Consider the following 17006-nt stretch of genomic DNA (forward strand, 5'->3'; position numbering starts at 1 on the left):
CCTGCCCGAGAGAGTCATATGTGTTAAGAAACAGACGTAACAACATAAGCCCAATAACTTCATCCTATCTCCCCTAGATGGCGATCACGACATCACTCAGTAACTGTACTGAATGACGTCATATTTTCTCAAAGTCATATATCCGACTGGCCGTGTCTTCTCTCGCCGGGCGCAGTGGCGTGCGCCTGTAATCCATGCTACTGGGAGGCTGAGGCTGGCGGATCGGTTGAGCTCAGGAGTTCTGAGCTGCAGTGGGCTATGTCGATCGGGTGTCCGCGCTAAGTTCGGTATCGATATGGTGCTCCTGGGGGAGCCCGGGACTACCAGGTCGTCTAAGGAGGGGTGAATCGGCCCAGGTCGGAAACGGAGCAGGTCAAAGCCCCCGTGCCGCTCAGTAGTGGGTTCGCGCCCGTGAATAGACGCTGTAGTTCAGCCTGAATAATATAGCGGGACTCAGTCTTTTTAGCACATTTAAAAATTTTCTTTTCGAAAATGTGTAGGCTACGCGAGACCAGTGGTCACTTTGGCTCATACATGATCACAATAATCCGTGGCGGATAGTATCTTGTTTTCATTTTACAATCCGTATCCTATTTAGTAACATGTGTACAAGATTGCCTCCTATTGGTCGTTTGTGGTATTAATGTGTGTATATATTTAACCAGCGGGTCCACACTTATTTAATGGTCGACACTAAAATAAGAAATGGAACACGTTTCTCGGACTGCTACTAGTGCTACTGATACTTCAAACACAATTATAATCCACAATAAGAAAATAACTTTTTAATTGATCTCTTAACAGTATTTAATTAGTGTGGGAATGTATCAGCAGTCACACTCAATAGAATGTAGAAAACTAAGGTAGCCTAGCGTATACTTACCAAAAATGTATTAGTTTGACTGAAAACAATCAAAGCATAAAAAGCTTTCCCTACTCACTGACAGTTCCAAACTTGATATAAAATAATATTAAAATATTCTTAAAATTATAAAAAAAAAAAGAAAGGTAGAGGGTTTGGTCAGCAGGTTTTTATTTTGGTTGGTCTGTCCTCTGGACCTGGCTACAGCTCATGGTCCTCGGGGTGATACAGCTCGCTCATCAGCCGGTAGATGTACGACGGTGCGTTGCCCCCGATGTTGGAGATGAAGAGCGTGATGAGCTCCGGCGGAACGTAGTCGAACACCGGGCAGTACACGTTGACCTTGGACAGGATCTCCCCTAGAGGAGGGGACAGCAAAGCGTTAACCAACACAAAGGATGCGTCTCACCCACCAAAGGCCGTGTGTGTCACAGACCTTTGTTCATAGCTGTGCGATGGTGAGAAAGGGAAGTCTATCTGCGTATATTGTCAAGCAAGTATTTTCCTTGTTTTAAAAGCTCTGGCATTACTACAAATGGGGAAGGACACACACACACACACACACATTACCTTCGGTGAATGGTAGGACCTCATGGGGTGATACGAACTTGTGAAAAGTGTCTTCCCCGTTTGGGAACTAGGGAGACAACAAAGTTCAGAGTCAGAATCAAAACATGGGGACGTGTGGAGTCTAGGACATTAGGTGGCCTGCACGGTCATGGACAGTAGACTATGGGGAGGCGGGGGCATCATAACAGGAATTTACATGGGGGGGGGGGGTGGGGGGGGGGGGGGGGGGTGTCGAGGTGTCCCCGAGCAAGAGACCTAACCCTCACTGTTCCCGACGAGCTGGTTGTTTGTCGCCCTCCATGGTTGACTGCGCCGTCAGTGTGTCAATGTGTGTATGAGTGGGCGTCAGTCGCTTTGGATAACAGCGTCTGCTAAATGCCCTAAATGTAAATGTAGATGCAAGGTACCTGAGGCGAGAGTTTGAACATGGGGGCGCACACGATCAGAGGCGTGGAGTGGTGTTTGGCGGCGAGGGCCAACGTGTGCGTGCCGTTGACGGCCCGCAGTCCTCCGTTGGCGAGCACCGTCTGCGTGCCGATGATGACCTGACGGGCGGACGGACGGCGTAGTGTTAGCAGGAGCGCATGATGGCGCCAAGGCTCTTAACTAAAAGCTTGGCGTTGCTAGCGGTGGATCCCCTGCTCCTCCTAGCCGAGTGTCAAGGTGTCCCTGAGCAAGACACCTCACCCCAACTGCTCCCGAGAAGCTGACTGTCGCCTTGCGTGGTTGACATCACCGTAGGTGTGTGAATGCGTGTATGAGTGGGGGAATATTGGGCGATATTGTAAAGCTCATGAGTGGACACTGGTGAGAAAAGCGCTGTATAAATGCAGTCCATTTATCATTTACCATTTCTTAAGTTGTTTGACCATCACATTAGGATGTGAAAAGGGACATTTTATTACGTCTACTAAATAACAGATGTTGTAAATGGTTGTGTGTGGCCTACACACAACAGGTCAAAGCTGGTTTTGACTGCTGGCTAGGTGGACATTTGGATCTTTATTTTTTTTTTGTCTACACCGAAATCATTGCTTTAATTTAATTACAAACAATATGAAGGAAACAACAATGGTGGGAAATTTTTGTTTATCGTGATTGTGGAAGATGTACCTTATTGACACGAGACATCACGGCGAATATAGCAGCGTCTGGAATAACTGTCGTCTCGATCTCTGCCTGCGAGAGGCTGGTCGCCATTTTGTGTCCCTGTGGAGAACAAAGACACGATAAGTTTGTAGAAGGACTAGAATCCCACCAGCAATCTCAGGAGTGCAGCATTCGTAGCCATGGAAAAGTTTCCAAGTCTGAATCGAAAAGCCCAGAAACTCCCGGGGCACACAAGCCTTATACACCTGGTGGACATTTTGGTTCCATCCTGGTTCTAAACTAGCTGGGTGTGGAAGTGAACGGCAAGTTAGTGTTTAGAGCCAAGATGGCTGCTAGGTGACCGACATAGATATTAATACTGACTAGATATCGCCTGAGCTGTGCTGTTCAGCGGAACGTATGCGTGAATGCCTCCGCCATCTTGCCGCCGGGTAACCAGCCACCTGAATGAATGAATCCGATGGGGCAGAAGTCTTTCCCTAGTCAAAATAACTCTAAATCACCTTTTTAATCAATCTTCAAGCAGGTCGGGTCAAACGTGTGTTCATGGTAATGATAGTAAAAATAAATTTAATTTTTTTTTTTTCACCAGCATTACCAAGGAACACAAGTCTGAAGTAGGTCAGAAACCAACCCGCTTGAAGATTGCTTAAAAATAAGATTCAGAGTGATTTTTTACCAGGAAAGGACCTCTACCCCATTGGATGTTCATTCATTCAGCTTGGTGGTTACCCCGCAGCAAGATGGCGGCATTGTTGACGCATGTGAAACCCGAATGCGATATCTAGTCAGTCTATATCTATGGCTGACGAAGGCCCAGAGTGAACGACGGCTGCCTGGTGGTGTTGGTCCTCTACCTGGCAGAAGGGGGCGCACTCGGCCACGATAACGTGGAACTTGCGCTTGCGTGCTGCGTCCTTGAGGAAGTCCTCCACGGTGCGCGAGCGGCCGATGGTCATGATGACCTCGTTGGAGTGGATGTGCTCCAGGGCCTGCATGGCGATGTTGTAGGTTGTGCCCTCTGAAATACGGTCGGGAAAAAGGTAGTCTCAAATAAAAGTCCAATAAAAAAAAAATACAATAGATATAGAGACAGATGGATGGATAAACAGATAGACATATATGCACAGACACATATACCGACGTGGTAAAAAATATATAATTTTGGGCTGCATTCTTCGGTCAGGATATAACTGAGACCGCGAATTATAAACAAAAAAATTGCTTTACCCCAATCAACATCTGCCCGTCATTTCAATGTCCCGAGTAGTTCGCTGAGAGCATAATCTCAAGAGAGCATGCAAGTTAAGTCACTCCCTTCAGTCCCCTAAAACTAACATGGTTGAAATAATTCAGAGCCACTTCCCAACAGAACAGAAAAGACTCAAGACTCGCCTGTTAAGAGTTCATATACACTCTGCATAGCTACCCGGTCCCACCCCTCCTACTTATTGTATGGTGTACTTCCTGGGATTTAATGTACACACTCATTGTATGTCATTATATTTAGTTATAGTACTTAGTTATGTAGCATCTTATCCTAGCTAGCTCTGTTGTACACAGGGAATGGGTTAACCTAGCGATTGTTAGTGCTTTGCACTTGGTTCTATGAACATCCTTACTGTACCGACAGCGATACATATTTTCTCTTTCTTATGACAAATTAACTTATTGTAAGTCGCTTTTGTCTGCTAAATGCCCTAAATGAGGAGCGGCAACAACAGGCCACTAACCAAGCTCAGTGAGTAACTCGTTGATGGCCTCGATCACATTGGCTTTGAGAGTAGGAAAGTGCTGTCTGAAGTTCTCCTCGCTGAGACCTCCTGAGGTCAGCAGCTTATGGAGAGACTCCTGCTGATCCGTCTCCTCGCTGCTTCCCCTTGACCTGGAGGCAGGGAGACAAATATGTGACCGCCCAAAACCAAAACTAGGCTCCCCCCCCCCCCATTATATTTTTCCACCAAAGTGTTCCTGACTTTATCTCCAAGTTTCATTAAACACTCATTCGAAACTTCATACTTGAATTGAAACTATGCCTTTTCAATTTTTATAACAATTTTGCCACTTTAGATACAGGATTTCCCAGGAAATGTCACTGTCTTTCTTATTTCTATGTATTTTAAAAGCACTTTGTAAAAATATATTGGTGTTTGTAACGTCTAAACAACTATAAGACCTAATCGCATTGGGCCAGTCAATGAACACAAAGAGAATGTTTGTTGATGTCGAAGCCAGCAGATGGGTAATATCTAGAGTCGTTATCTCCCCTCACCGAGCATACTCCTCCCTGATGATCTTCAGCACCCTGCGGACCATGTTACCGACCGTGGTCTCGGACGGCTGGGCTGCCGTCATCCTCCTCCCCTCTTTCCGGATGATCTCCATCAGATCGCCTGAGAGAGGTGGAAACATAAAGTCCTCACTGCGTTTGCTTGTTCTGGCCTGGTATTTGATTACGACTATTGCCAAATGAATAGAGAATCGCAGCACATTTCTTAATTGTATTCCTTCCCATCTTCTTTCTATGTCAAGTTGAGGTAAAGTTAAGTAAAACTAGCAGTAGTAATACCAATAGTTTGATCAACAGCTGTCAAAACGACAGACATCAAGTTTATGGACGGTTATGTGTACTACATTCTAAAAATATATTTGACAACCATAGATACAATACCCTAATATAAAAATAAAACTTTAGTGTGTCGACAGTGAGTGTATCCAAGGCGGTACTTTAACCAACCTGCACTGCTCCATCGTGCCTGGGCTGTTATTCTGCGGAGCAAGGCAGTCGTTTCTCTGGCAGTTTCAGCCGAGCCACGCAGCGGTCCAGCCCCGGTGCCTCCACGCTTCAGGTCGGCTAAAAAAGCCTCTATTCTCTCCGAAAGGTCCGTATTTTTATCGGCACCGGGCATGTTGTTTTGCTTGTTCCACTGTGAAATGTCAACGCAATGCCTTTCCGTCAGAGGGTTGGAAACGGATGTGCATGGCTAGAGTTTCCGGGTCATTTTAACCAAGAGCCTGCGATCTGATTGGTGGACGCGACTCAAAGTTATTTACCTTATTCTCAACAGACAACGATATATGGTGTATATATAACCATGCATAAACCTGACGTTATTTCTACACACTAATGAAAGATTTTATTTGGTCCATGGAAATAATAATGCGCAAAAAATTACTCATGTAAACCCATCCGGTATTTTATTGAATAAAAGCCAAACACAATCTTTACAAAATTTGTCAATCAACATAAAAATTGGTTGCGCACAACGCGCATATTCACTGTTAAAAATGTACCCATGACAGAAGGAGAAGCTGAACCCAGAAACAATTTGTCGAAATAAATCATCCAATCAATCCTATGAATTGATTTCCATGAAGAAAAACATTTCAATCGGCGGATTTCTAAGAGTTGTTAATTGGAATAACTATAGTGAGAAATAAGATATAAATATCACTTGTAACTAAGGGCCTTTCAGGGCATTCTACAGATCAATCAGAAATCGTTTAATGACTACAAGATCAACTGGCAGATTAATATCATTTTACCACCCTTGATGAAAACAGAAATTGGCCAACATGTCAATAATACTATCCTGCCCAAAGTCATAACCATCATAATTAAGTGTGTCAATCTTTTGGAAGGTTTTCAGTTCCTATCCATTTCAATTCATGGAAATATTTTAAGAAAATGTATTTTAATCCTTTTTTAAAAAAGAAACGTGCAAGAGTTGGTAGACGTGACCTATTATATAACTAGGAGTATAATTCCCCTCCCTGATACCTTTCTAAGCAACTAAGTAGCATTTACAATAGGAAAACAAAACCAAGAACGCCATCCATTTTTAGTTGACCAACATGTATGCAAATTAGGTGACACGACACAAAAGTTCCGTGGTTGCCGGGTTTCTCTTCAAAGCGACAGTCCCACCTTGCGGTTTTAAATAAGCCTTCACTTGATAAAATGGGCACCAATTATCTAGTTTTCTTGGCATGGCAAAGATATTATACAACAGAGGGGCAAGACATTCTCTCGTGGCACACCCATTGAAAATGAGCTTCAAACCGAAAAAATAACTGATTAAAGCAACGCGTTCTTATTCACTTTGCAGCAACATTCAAAACGGTGTAGACAGAAAGACGGGCGCCAACGGGGGTCCGAGACACGCCTTGTACACGCACTGACCCCCCCTACCTCGTCCCCCATACCCATCTTCCCTCTACGTCGCTTTCCATGTTCCAGACCACCAAAAAAGCACAGTTTGCAATATACCCCCCCCCCCCCCCATAAACCCCAAGGAACGGTGTCCTACACTTGTTGCTGCCCCGTATGGTTACCCCACCCACTCCCTACACCCCTGCGTGCTGTTGTTCGCTGTAGCCTGTCCCGGGGGGAGTGTCGCTGGGATGTGATGAGTGGCGGGCGGGCGGGCGGACGGACGGCAGCTACCCCTTGAGGCCCCGAGCTCCAGGGGGGAGTGGCAGAGTTCTACTCAATCAGCTTCTTCGCCTTGAAGAAGCGCCTCAGGTAGAACACCTGCCAGGTGGCCAGGCCGATGAGGCAGCACATGGAGAAGATGCTGAAGTAGAGCACCCTCGTGTTTGTGGACTCTGAACGACGAGGGGGGTGGAAGAGACAAAAGGGTGGAGGTCATGGTCATGTGCTGCAACCATCTCTGCAAAAGCCATGTGCAGAAACACTGAACTAGCACGGCTATGGTAATGGGGCTGTGAGCAAGCGGCAAGTGGCTCGCTCGGCCTCACCGTTTGTGTCCCGCATCTCTTCCTCCCTCTTCTTCATGTAGGCAAAGTCGTTGACAATGGACTCCGACAGGTCCTCCAGCCGCCTCAGCTCCACCTCCAGAGGTTTGAGCTTCTCCACCTTTGCGATCTGATTGGCCAGAGGAGATGCTCGTCAAACCAACGCAACAACAATAGTGCTTAAAATGGGAGTAAATGCCTGCAATAGTTTTCTAATTAAAAGATGATACAACAGGATCACGTCTGTTCAATAACATGCAAAGGATGGACGTGTTTGTGAAACGCATTAAATATGATTCACCCTGACGAGTGGTAATGCCGGATTTGATCCCGACCACAAGCAAAGAGAGAGGGACTCTTGGCAGAACATCCCACGACATTGTTCGCACTCGCTAGCCCTTCCAACTAAATCATTCATGCAGACGTAAGCAAATACGCATTGAGTGCAGTCAGTCACTATCCGCCCGCACATGGACGTTCATTTTTTTCAGCGTTATGAGCATCAGCTGCCTACACACTGGCACATGGATCACACACAGCACAATTGATAGCGTTGAGTTATGCATGGCAGGGTTTCCCTGCATGGCTACAGTTGTGTGGATGCGTGCGTGTGTGGGTGGATGGCGATTCTCAGGAATCGGTTGAATCACTTGATTCGCTTGAACGGTCTTGCGTGACTCAAATACAAATCGTTAACCCTTAATTCCTTTCCATCAATCATAATGATCTATTGCTGTTGACAGTTACAAACAAATCGAACCACTTTATTCGATCCGTTAGGGCAAAATGTAATGCATTAAATAACAAATACCTCTAAAATACATCCCCTATGTTATTTAATAAACAATGGTAATTTTACAACATGACAGACTTCTAAAGGACTTCTTCCTAAAGAAGTATGGAGATTCAGGGATGGGTTTGTCGTGGTCTGAACTCACTTCTTCATAGTTTTTGGCCTCCACACCATGCTTCATGTCCAGGTTGATTAGCTGGTCGGGTACTCTTCCAGTTCCTAGTAGACAACAACAAAGCAATGTTAATGACCGTTTGAAAGTGAGAGTGACAGAGACCATATACTAAAAAAGGTACTGTGTTCAACATTTATCAATATTCATTATTCAAGATGAGTATTATTCTGATGTAGAGACATATTTTCGGCCCAATGTTTGTTACTTAATACCATATGATCCAATAATTAACTATTTTAGAAATCTGAATCTCTAACTGAATCTGTTATTTAAGTATTGTCATTTTGTTGGAACAGTTAATTATATTTCAATAAATAGTACTACCTATATGAGGTTTGTGGAAAAGCAGTAGAGTTATTAACAATTGTGAAATAAATGTCCCCTTATCTTGGCTAGCTGGACCATGCAGAACAAAACCAGATAGACAGCTGTGGGAACCCAGCCACATGGGTTTTTCTCACCATCAGAATACCTTTCAGCTTTTCAATACTGAAGGGTTTTAAGTACTTATGTACATGATATAATCTATAAGCAATGTTTTGGGACATCGGAGTTAGGCATATATATATATATATATATATATATATAATTAAAAACGGTAGGAAATAGATGTAATGTGTTTGGAATTCTTTGAAACACTCACTTCTTTAATGGAGTCCTTGGCATTTTAATCATCATCTAACCATGTATAAATAATAATTTAGAATTGGAAAATAAAAATACTTATTGATTGAATATGAATGTAAATCAAAGGTACAATTTGCCTTGATCATGGTCAGCTATGCACTTGGACGTTAAAGACAACATTGCAATGTCATTGAGCATTGCAGTGTAGGTTTTACATGCACCTTTGCATATAGTCTTACTTTCACTAAAAGGCTTTTGGGAAAAGGCTTACAAACGCCAATGTAATAGGCTGCTAATAGGTAATTAAACACGATGCATAAGATAAAGATGGGACTCTTTGAATTTAAATATAACGATTACGGAAATAAGTATTCATGGGAATTGTGGATGCATGCATGTATTTTCAACCAAGCACTTCATCTGGGGGATTCTTACTTTTAGGCTCAATACTTTTCTGCTTTGAGAAACGTTTTTGAATAGGATAGTGATGGAGTGGACGTTTCCATGTTGCACTATCCTTTGTATGCGGTCTTCAAATATCAGCTCTAAAACTTGTATTTTCTTATACATCAACCTGGTTTAATTCACTTACCCATGGGTGATTTGCTTTCAAAGCACACCTCAAACATGTCATAGTCTTCAGTGGTGAATGCAAACTTTCCCTTTGTTGCATCTTCCTTGGAGTAAAGAGTGTGACTAGAGGAATCTGTGATCTAAAAATTGTAAAAAACAAACAAAAAAACAACACATGAATGTCAGCGACTTAAAGTGAAAATTATTGAGAAGTGCTGAAAGGTGTGCAAAATGCAGTACATAAACATATGTTTGTATCACGTTGAGATTAAAAATAACTGGAGGGACCACTGGAGTACTTCCATTGACAGCTGTTACAATATCCCTTCGATGCAGTGTACTAATGCAATAATCCCAATGTTATTAAACTTGATGCTTTTTATCGGTTCATGCTATAAACTAGGGATGATATTGTTATATAATGTTCCACAATATAGTTATAAACGAGTTGGTCTCCACAATGAATAGGATGCTATGCTAATCAGCTAGCGCCTTGGAGTGAAGTGAATGGACGCTAAGACTGACGTGTAACATTTCTGTGAGCAGTACAGCGTTGTGCTAACAAGCAGTGCGGAAGACAAGACTACCAGAAACGCATCCTACACAATTAACCGAGATCCAGCAGGCACTGGTGACTGAGATACGCGTTGCTGATTTCAAGTATAACCCTAGAAGGAAACATCTTGCGTGAAGTAGAAGTAAACACGGATCGCAGCGCTGCACCGAATACGACCACGAAACCAGGAAGTCAGCTGGAGCGAGGCCCACCGCAGGACACTCGTAGGGCTCTCTAATAAAACAGCCACGGATATCACAACCAGGGGCTTTCAAACTGACGGGAAACGTGTACTTTACAAAAATGTGCAGACAAACCGAATCTACTTCACACACAGAATATAAAAACAGGAGGAGAAGGGAGGCGTTACGGCCTTCTCCCGGGCTAGCCGCTGGGCTAGGCTAGCCGCGCTACGTAGTGGCCGCCGCCGCTCTGCGACGCTCACCTTCAGGTTGGTTTTTGTGTTGGGCTGCTCGCCTATTTCGTATTCCCCAGTGACTAGGACATCTTTGTGGATCTCTTCCCGCAAACACTTCCTTGAATTGACGGGTAGGAAGAAGGAGATGGAAAATACCGATTCGATAAGAACCGGTAAGAGCAGTAGTGCAGCGAGTCGAGCCATGGCTTCCCTCGACCAGACCCTGAGAGACGCGGAGCTAAGCAGTCGGCCGGTGACTCGTACTGGGCCGCCGCTGACAGGCCCTCTGGTTGTTATAGCGCCCCTAGCGGCGTGGAGGGAGAGCTGTGAAATGGGATACAATAGAGACTTTGTTAATCTGTGAAGGAAAGTCAGGTGTAACACCAGCAATATTGAGAGGGCAATGTGGGAAACTACATCTCCATTATAAATATTCTGACCAAGTTATCCAACAAATAGCAGATCAAATAATGATGAATGATGATGATTCAATTGCTTCTGGTCCAAGGAAGTTGATGAGATATAGTGGCCTTGAATAATATGTAGGCCTACTAAACCCATACCATACCATAACACCGTTAGATATATTACTATTTGTCGAGAGTTTGTGTATGGATTGCTCATTAAGTGCAGGGCATGTTATCATATTATTAATTAACTTACTGATAAGAAAATGGTTTAGCCGTTAAAATTAAATCCCTCCTTTTTGATTTTCCCACCAGCCCCCATCCAGTATGTGAATGTAGATAATAAAGGCGAAAAAAGATTTTAACACAATTATTATTTCGGAAAGACCCTAATGGTTTACTTCTACAGACAACTAAAGAGGCAGTACCACGTGCCGTAGGATGCAGATGTGCCGTTTCCAGGGAGATGCTGCGGTTCCGAAGTTGCGATCCCCACAAGGCCGATGGAGAACGCTTTGAGGCGTCTGTCACCTGTGTAAATATTACAGAGATCCCTCCAGTATTTCCACATTGGTGCATCACATACTTCCCCAGCATAGTGGGACAAAAACTAACTAAAAACAGGCATTGGGCCGTAACAATTGTAGTATTAAACCCACTGTGTGCATTACATGCCAGTTTATCTTGCGACACTGTCTGTAACTCTGTAACACTGTCTCTCAGTGAATTTATCTCTGAGGAGCTAAATGATCAACCACATTGACCCCTCTCTTTTATTTTCTACGCTGCTAGTCCGGGACTGGGAACAACAAACAGGGACTGGCAGTTCCTGTTTTTTATTTAAGCACAAACTTCATTGGGGGGCAAACTAGTTTAAAGGTTTGTTCTATAACGATCCAATGGATTCAGGTTGAAGGTATGTTAGCATTGCTTCCAGCATTGCAAACATTGCGATTCCTGAGCATTGTAAACCTTATATGACCCCTTTGGCACAGATCTGATTGGTCAACGATCAGACAGTAGGTCAGGGCAGCAGTTGGTTACACTTTATGAATGAACGTTGAGGCCTGCCCATCTCCACTCCCTCGAAATGGCTCCGGTAATCAAGATTGCGTATTTCTGTGTGAAAGGACAAAGAGAACAAGGAGCGCTATCTATTTCTTACGTATGTTCATCTGAATAATATCTGGTTGCCTGGGATCCGCCTTAATGACGCCGTGATGACGCCATGTACCGTCTAGGTTTATTTATATATATATTTATTATACACTCTGCCATTGAAGATACCATTAGGTGAATGGTGAATATACTAATGTGACATGTAATTATCAGAAATCTCATAAATCACAGCAAAGGTGGGATCTCTCTCTCTCTCTCTCTCTCTCTCTCTCTCTCTCTCTCTCTCTCTCTCTCTCTCTCTCTCTCTCTCTCTCTCTCTCTCTCTCTCTCTCTCTCTCTCTCTCTCTCTCTCTCTCTCTCTCTCTCTCTCTCTCTCTCTCTCTCTCTCTCTCTCTCTCTCTCTCTCTCTCTGAATGGGTTTAGGTGTTGCTGGAGCGGATCCAATCAGATTACTTGGGTTCGTCGTGGCATGGGGGCGTACTCGTCTGTTGTGTCACTATACCCGCTCCGAGTCACAGCCAATCACGTCCCCCTCTTGTCTCCGTCTCCCCATCTCTGTATGATTCCAACCGCCTCACAGAATCCTCTTTTTTTTTTCATCCATCCCCCCCTCTCCCCTTCCCTCCCTCCGTGCCTCCCTCTTTCCTCCGTACCACGTAGCTTTCTCCTGTCTTTCTGCTCAGCCCGACGCTGCCTCCTGCCTCCCCAGAGTGGGGGCAGCTACGCACTTCCACGTCATAGTGTTTCTAATTTTACTGCTGTTGCTGCTGATGTTAAAAGAGGCAACAGGCACCTGCTATTTCTGTCTCCGCGCCGGTTCCCAGAGGCTGACAGGGGAAGGTATTAATAAGGAGGGTTATTAAACGCTTCACGCTCGCAGATGCAAGCTATATGGAGAGGTTCGAGGGATTAGAAGAGGGGGACATACTGAGTGTTTACTTTTTACTTCGATACTAGGCAGGCACGTCCACGCACACACACACGCTGACACACACGTTGAGGCTTAAACCTCTTTGATAAGTCATTCAATTGGTCTAAAGGAAAAAGAAAAGGAGAGGACACATTACTGTGTAGTGGGATAGAGAATTGGGAAATAGTCAAAGATTGTTGCATAAATCCATTTGAGATCTGTGTCATGTAAACATTAAAAAAAAATAGGGTGTGCCTGTACTGCACTATTGGCACAAGCATTATGTGGAAGTGAGGCCAACTCTTTGAGCTAACTCCCAACGGACCATCACAAATTAGCCTTAACACATGCCCTTGTATGGGATCGTTGATGATGAAATACTGAATGAGCAGATAAGAAAACATAACATTGATAGGCTACATGGTAGTGATTAGGTGTGGCATGGTCTCTTTGCCTATTTTGTGAATGATCATTTAGCAACACTATTGCAGCCTTTATGTGCGTTTCTTTATTTTGATGGTGCGCAAGATACCGATAGGGCAGGTCTTCCCAAAACTGTGTTCAAAAGTATTTAAGGCTTTTAAAATATGTTAAACATGTAAAGTAGTCCACCTAATACGGCCCTAATGTTATTAAAGGTGGGAGTCCGACTATAATGATCACCTATGTCTAGACAATAACAACCTACTCGTTATTTAAAAATAAATAAAAACATTATAAAAATGAACCATGTGTGTTGCCTACATCGAGCGTTAAATAAGCTTATTAAGCGTTTCTTTCCAGGTCTGTGACCCTGAATCTATCGGGTTTTTATCGCCTACGCGTTTGAACTGTCAAATAATTCAATGTTCTGCACAATTTGTTAGCACACGACTCTCTCACTTCAGATGTAGGATGTTCGCCTGCGAAATGTCTTTCTGAGAATACGGAAATGAATACATTTACATTTTCAAAGAGAGTTCTTGAGTCGACAAGTCAACCTAGCGGATTTTAATCATTCGTACATAACATCCGACAAGAACATTGGCAGGGTGCGTTTAATTGATCACAGTGTTCTTTCAATATTGTGCAATACCTGCCGCCGAAGAGCTTGGAGATGTAGCAGGGTTCCATATTTGGTCACGGAAACGAACGTCAGCGCACTAGCGTGTGGAGAAAAAAATGGAAACGACGCACTGACGTACGAGCCCCGTCGATCGTGACGTACCGCCATGGCAACAGACGGAGCAGTAAATAGAATCAGTGGAGGTGCGGAGAAGGGCCACCACTACCCACATTTTAATGAGGGCTGAGTTTAGAATGTCTCCTAATTGCCTCTTTAACGCCATTGAATTAATATTATGTTTGATAGAACTTTATATTTTCATATCTTTATCATTGTGAATAGAACCATATGACTGAAGGAAAGAGAGAGTACTAGGCCATCACTGAATTGAAATATGACTATGTTTTATTTACAAGAGCATATCATACAAACATACAACTGTTACAGTTTTTTAGTTTCTGTTAAAAAAATAAACTCAAATATCATAAATAAAAAGCACTAATGTTTTCACAGAAAACACAATACCTAGATAGACCACTGAGACCAGGGTGAGACAAAGCACATTGGTTCACGATAACTCCAGAGCACTCTCACATTTCATCAGAATTTCACCAGAAGAGCTGACAATCAGGATTACACACTGTATTGCTTTGAACACCGCAATTCAACAACTAAATTTTACCGCTAGCACCGTTAAATCTTTTTGCACACTCAAAACGATTAGGTGTTGTTAGCTCAAACATGCTTTTGAATTGCTACACAGATAAGATATGCCAGAATAATAAAGGCAAATAAATCATAAATATCATAATTTTGCTTCCTTGCGTTGGATACAGTAGAAGTCTATTCGATAGCCCTGTGACCCGCACATGATCTCTATCAGTCCATACATCAGGACATAAACAAGTGCCTCTAAAAGTTAGTCTTGTCGTGGAAGGTTTCTTAAAGGGCCAGCAGCGTGGGGGAGCTCAGGGAGTCAGAGGAATACTCGTTGCTGCTGCTGCCTCGTCGATGGGCGGAGCCACAGGTGGGGAAGGCGTCGGCCTCGGGGTAGTTGAAGACGAAGGAAGACGTGAAGGTGGTGGCGGAAGGTGTGCACGTCACCACGGGCGTGCACAGCGGCTCAAAGTCCATGCTGATGTTGTTGTTGTGGATGTTGGTGTCGCCGGTGATCCCGGCCGAGGTGTAGAGGGGCTCCCAGTCCTGGGGGGCTGTGTACAGAGAGCTGGAGAGGTCCACCTCGGGCACGGAGCGCACCACCTCCATCTCTGTCTTGGCCAGCAGGTCCAGAGACTCCTCCAGGGCCGTGGCGTCATCCAGCACCGTCAGCTTGGCCGGCATGCGGTGGTGGTGGTGGTGCTGGTGGTGGTCAGAGACCGCCGCGGACATGATGGGGGCAGGGCTGGAGAAGAGTGAGTGGGAGGTGGAGGTGAAGGTGGAGGAGGCGGTCTGGCTGGCGGAGGAGGAAGTGGTGGAGGTGTTGGGGGACATCACCGTGGAGCAGGGGGAGAGTGCGGGGGAGAGGGCGACGAACATGTCGTCCAGCTCAGAGGGGATCTTGCAGATGGGGCGGTGGGAGGCCAGGATGAACTCCAGCCTCTCCTTCTCCTTCAGGAGGTTGGCGATGTCGTTCTGCAGGTTGGACTTATCGTCTTCCAGATCGTCGGTTTCCTGTCAGGGGGGGAAGGGGAGGAGAGCTGGACTTAATATCACCGTTGTTGGGTCAACATTGCTGTGCATTATGCATGTATTGGACTGTTAAAGGTGAGCCAAGCAGAGCACTGTCGCCGTTAGAGTACTTACAGCTTGGAGTGTGTCTGTGAGCTCCCGGCGTCTGTTGCGGCATTTAGCGGCCGCCTGCTTGTTTCTCTCTCTGCGAACTCGCCTCTTCTCATCCTCCTCGGAGTAAACCTGGAGAACACAACCGAAAAAAAGGATAAATAACGTTAATGTCAGCACTCAAGATGAACAGCTTTTGAGTAACGGATGTGTCATTACACTGATATTAATTCATTATTAATTCAAATGCATTCAAAGGGTTAATTTACCTGTTCGGTTCTGCTGCGCTTGATGGAGTTGTGGGCTTTGGGGGCCTGGGCCCTCATGGAGTATGCCGGGCTGGGGCTGGGGCTGGGGCTGGGGGTGTAGGGGTGCGCCCGGTGGGAGGGGGCCACGGAGGAGATGAGGGGCTGGACCATCCACTGGAGGTCAGCGCTGCTGGAGATCGCTGTGAGGGTGGGCACGAAGGACGAGGTGCTGGACACCGTCAGGTCGGTGAAGTCCTAGGAGAGGAGAGGGAGAAGGAGGGAAGGTGAGTGCACTGAGCATCAACGAAGTAGGGACTACCCCTCTGTTAACAGGTGGAGAGATTATTCATATCTGCGTGATGGCAGATATGATCATTTATTCTTCTCTGTCTCTCTGTCTCTCTCTCTCTGGAGTTTCCAAGTAAACTGTGATGCTGAGCTGTGCTGCAGAGCTAACAGCTAGTTATTTCCACTTATTGAATACTGTCATACTGTCTTATTAAATACATAATACTGTCTTATTAAATAAAAAACATTTCAAAATACGATTGCATATAGCCAACTGTCGCCTACTTTTACCCCATGCATTCATCCGTTAAGTATTAGCCTACATATGCATGCATTTCAGTAGGCCTATATGTCCTTAACCTCCAATCATCCATACATTACCAAGACAGCTAGAATGCTACGATCTTTTGATTTAATAAAGCATTTCGTATAATGCCTGCACATACCTGGGACTGGGGAGATCCAATGCTCGAGTCAGATCCTGCCGGCGAAGGATAGTATCCAAAACTATCTCCCGCTGGAGAAGCAGTGCTACAGCGTGAGGAAGAGTCACAGTCTGCGTTGAAAGCGTTGTACATCATTGTTAAAAAGGAAGATCTGTTAATGTCCAAAATGTTTCAAGCGTTCAGCTGTGGGGATTCCCTCTGGCTTGGAGTGGTTTCTCGATCGGTACTTGCTAGTCAGTGTTCTTTTTCTCTGTACCGCTTAAAGTTTGACTGCAACTGAGGAGATCCTCCTTGCTTATATAGGCTGTGGTGGACAGAGATG

General features: G+C 44.7%; 3 protein-coding genes across 3 annotated transcripts; all 3 read right to left on the minus strand.

Moving 5' to 3' along the window:
• Nucleotides 1-246: 246 nt before the first annotated feature.
• Nucleotides 247-5532, minus strand: eif2b2 (eukaryotic translation initiation factor 2B, subunit 2 beta). Its single transcript, XM_060042577.1, has 8 exons — nt 5280-5532; nt 4815-4935; nt 4276-4427; nt 3400-3563; nt 2546-2641; nt 1840-1977; nt 1433-1499; nt 247-1221 (listed from the first exon to the last, which is right to left on the minus strand). Exons 1-8 carry the CDS (start codon nt 5449-5451, stop codon nt 1064-1066), a joined length of 1068 nt encoding a protein of 355 aa, XP_059898560.1. The 5' UTR covers nt 5452-5532; the 3' UTR covers nt 247-1063.
• Nucleotides 5533-5718: 186 nt separating this feature from the next.
• On the minus strand, nt 5719-14106 carry tmed10 (transmembrane p24 trafficking protein 10). Its single transcript, XM_060042578.1, has 6 exons — nt 13954-14106; nt 10470-10766; nt 9488-9608; nt 8239-8312; nt 7304-7430; nt 5719-7150 (listed from the first exon to the last, which is right to left on the minus strand). Exons 1-6 carry the CDS (start codon nt 14089-14091, stop codon nt 7029-7031), a joined length of 879 nt encoding a protein of 292 aa, XP_059898561.1. The 5' UTR covers nt 14092-14106; the 3' UTR covers nt 5719-7028.
• A 200-nt stretch (nt 14107-14306) lies between these two features.
• fosab (v-fos FBJ murine osteosarcoma viral oncogene homolog Ab) lies at nt 14307-16972 on the minus strand. Its single transcript, XM_060042575.1, has 4 exons — nt 16685-16972; nt 15972-16205; nt 15727-15834; nt 14307-15594 (listed from the first exon to the last, which is right to left on the minus strand). Exons 1-4 carry the CDS (start codon nt 16817-16819, stop codon nt 14866-14868), a joined length of 1206 nt encoding a protein of 401 aa, XP_059898558.1. The 5' UTR covers nt 16820-16972; the 3' UTR covers nt 14307-14865.
• Nucleotides 16973-17006: the final 34 nt, after the last annotated feature.

Source organism: Gadus macrocephalus, chromosome 21 (genome assembly GCF_031168955.1).
Source record: "Gadus macrocephalus chromosome 21, ASM3116895v1".
In the NCBI taxonomy this organism is placed as follows: domain Eukaryota; kingdom Metazoa; phylum Chordata; class Actinopteri; order Gadiformes; family Gadidae; genus Gadus; species Gadus macrocephalus.

Coding starts and splice junctions, on each gene's coding strand:
- eif2b2 (XM_060042577.1), bottom strand. CDS start 5,451: ATGCCCGGTGCCGATAAAAATACGGACCTTTCGGAGAGAATAGAGGCT. Junction 4,936..5,279: donor GGCACGATGGAGCAGTGCAG/GTTGGTTAAAGT, acceptor CACCTCTCTCAG/GCGATCTGATGGAGATCATC. Junction 1,222..1,432: donor GGTCCTACCATTCACCGAAG/GTAATGTGTGTG, acceptor CCCCTCCTCTAG/GGGAGATCCTGTCCAAGGTC.
- tmed10 (XM_060042578.1), bottom strand. CDS start 14,091: ATGGCGGTACGTCACGATCGACGGGGCTCGTACGTCAGTGCGTCGTTT. Junction 9,609..10,469: donor ACACAAAAACCAACCTGAAG/GTGAGCGTCGCA, acceptor TACAATTTTTAG/ATCACAGATTCCTCTAGTCA. Junction 7,431..8,238: donor AGGCCAAAAACTATGAAGAA/GTGAGTTCAGAC, acceptor CTGGCCAATCAG/ATCGCAAAGGTGGAGAAGCT.
- fosab (XM_060042575.1), bottom strand. CDS start 16,819: ATGATGTACAACGCTTTCAACGCAGACTGTGACTCTTCCTCACGCTGT. Junction 15,835..15,971: donor AGCGCAGCAGAACCGAACAG/GTAAATTAACCC, acceptor TGTGTTCTCCAG/GTTTACTCCGAGGAGGATGA. Junction 15,595..15,726: donor TCACAGACACACTCCAAGCT/GTAAGTACTCTA, acceptor CCCCCCTGACAG/GAAACCGACGATCTGGAAGA.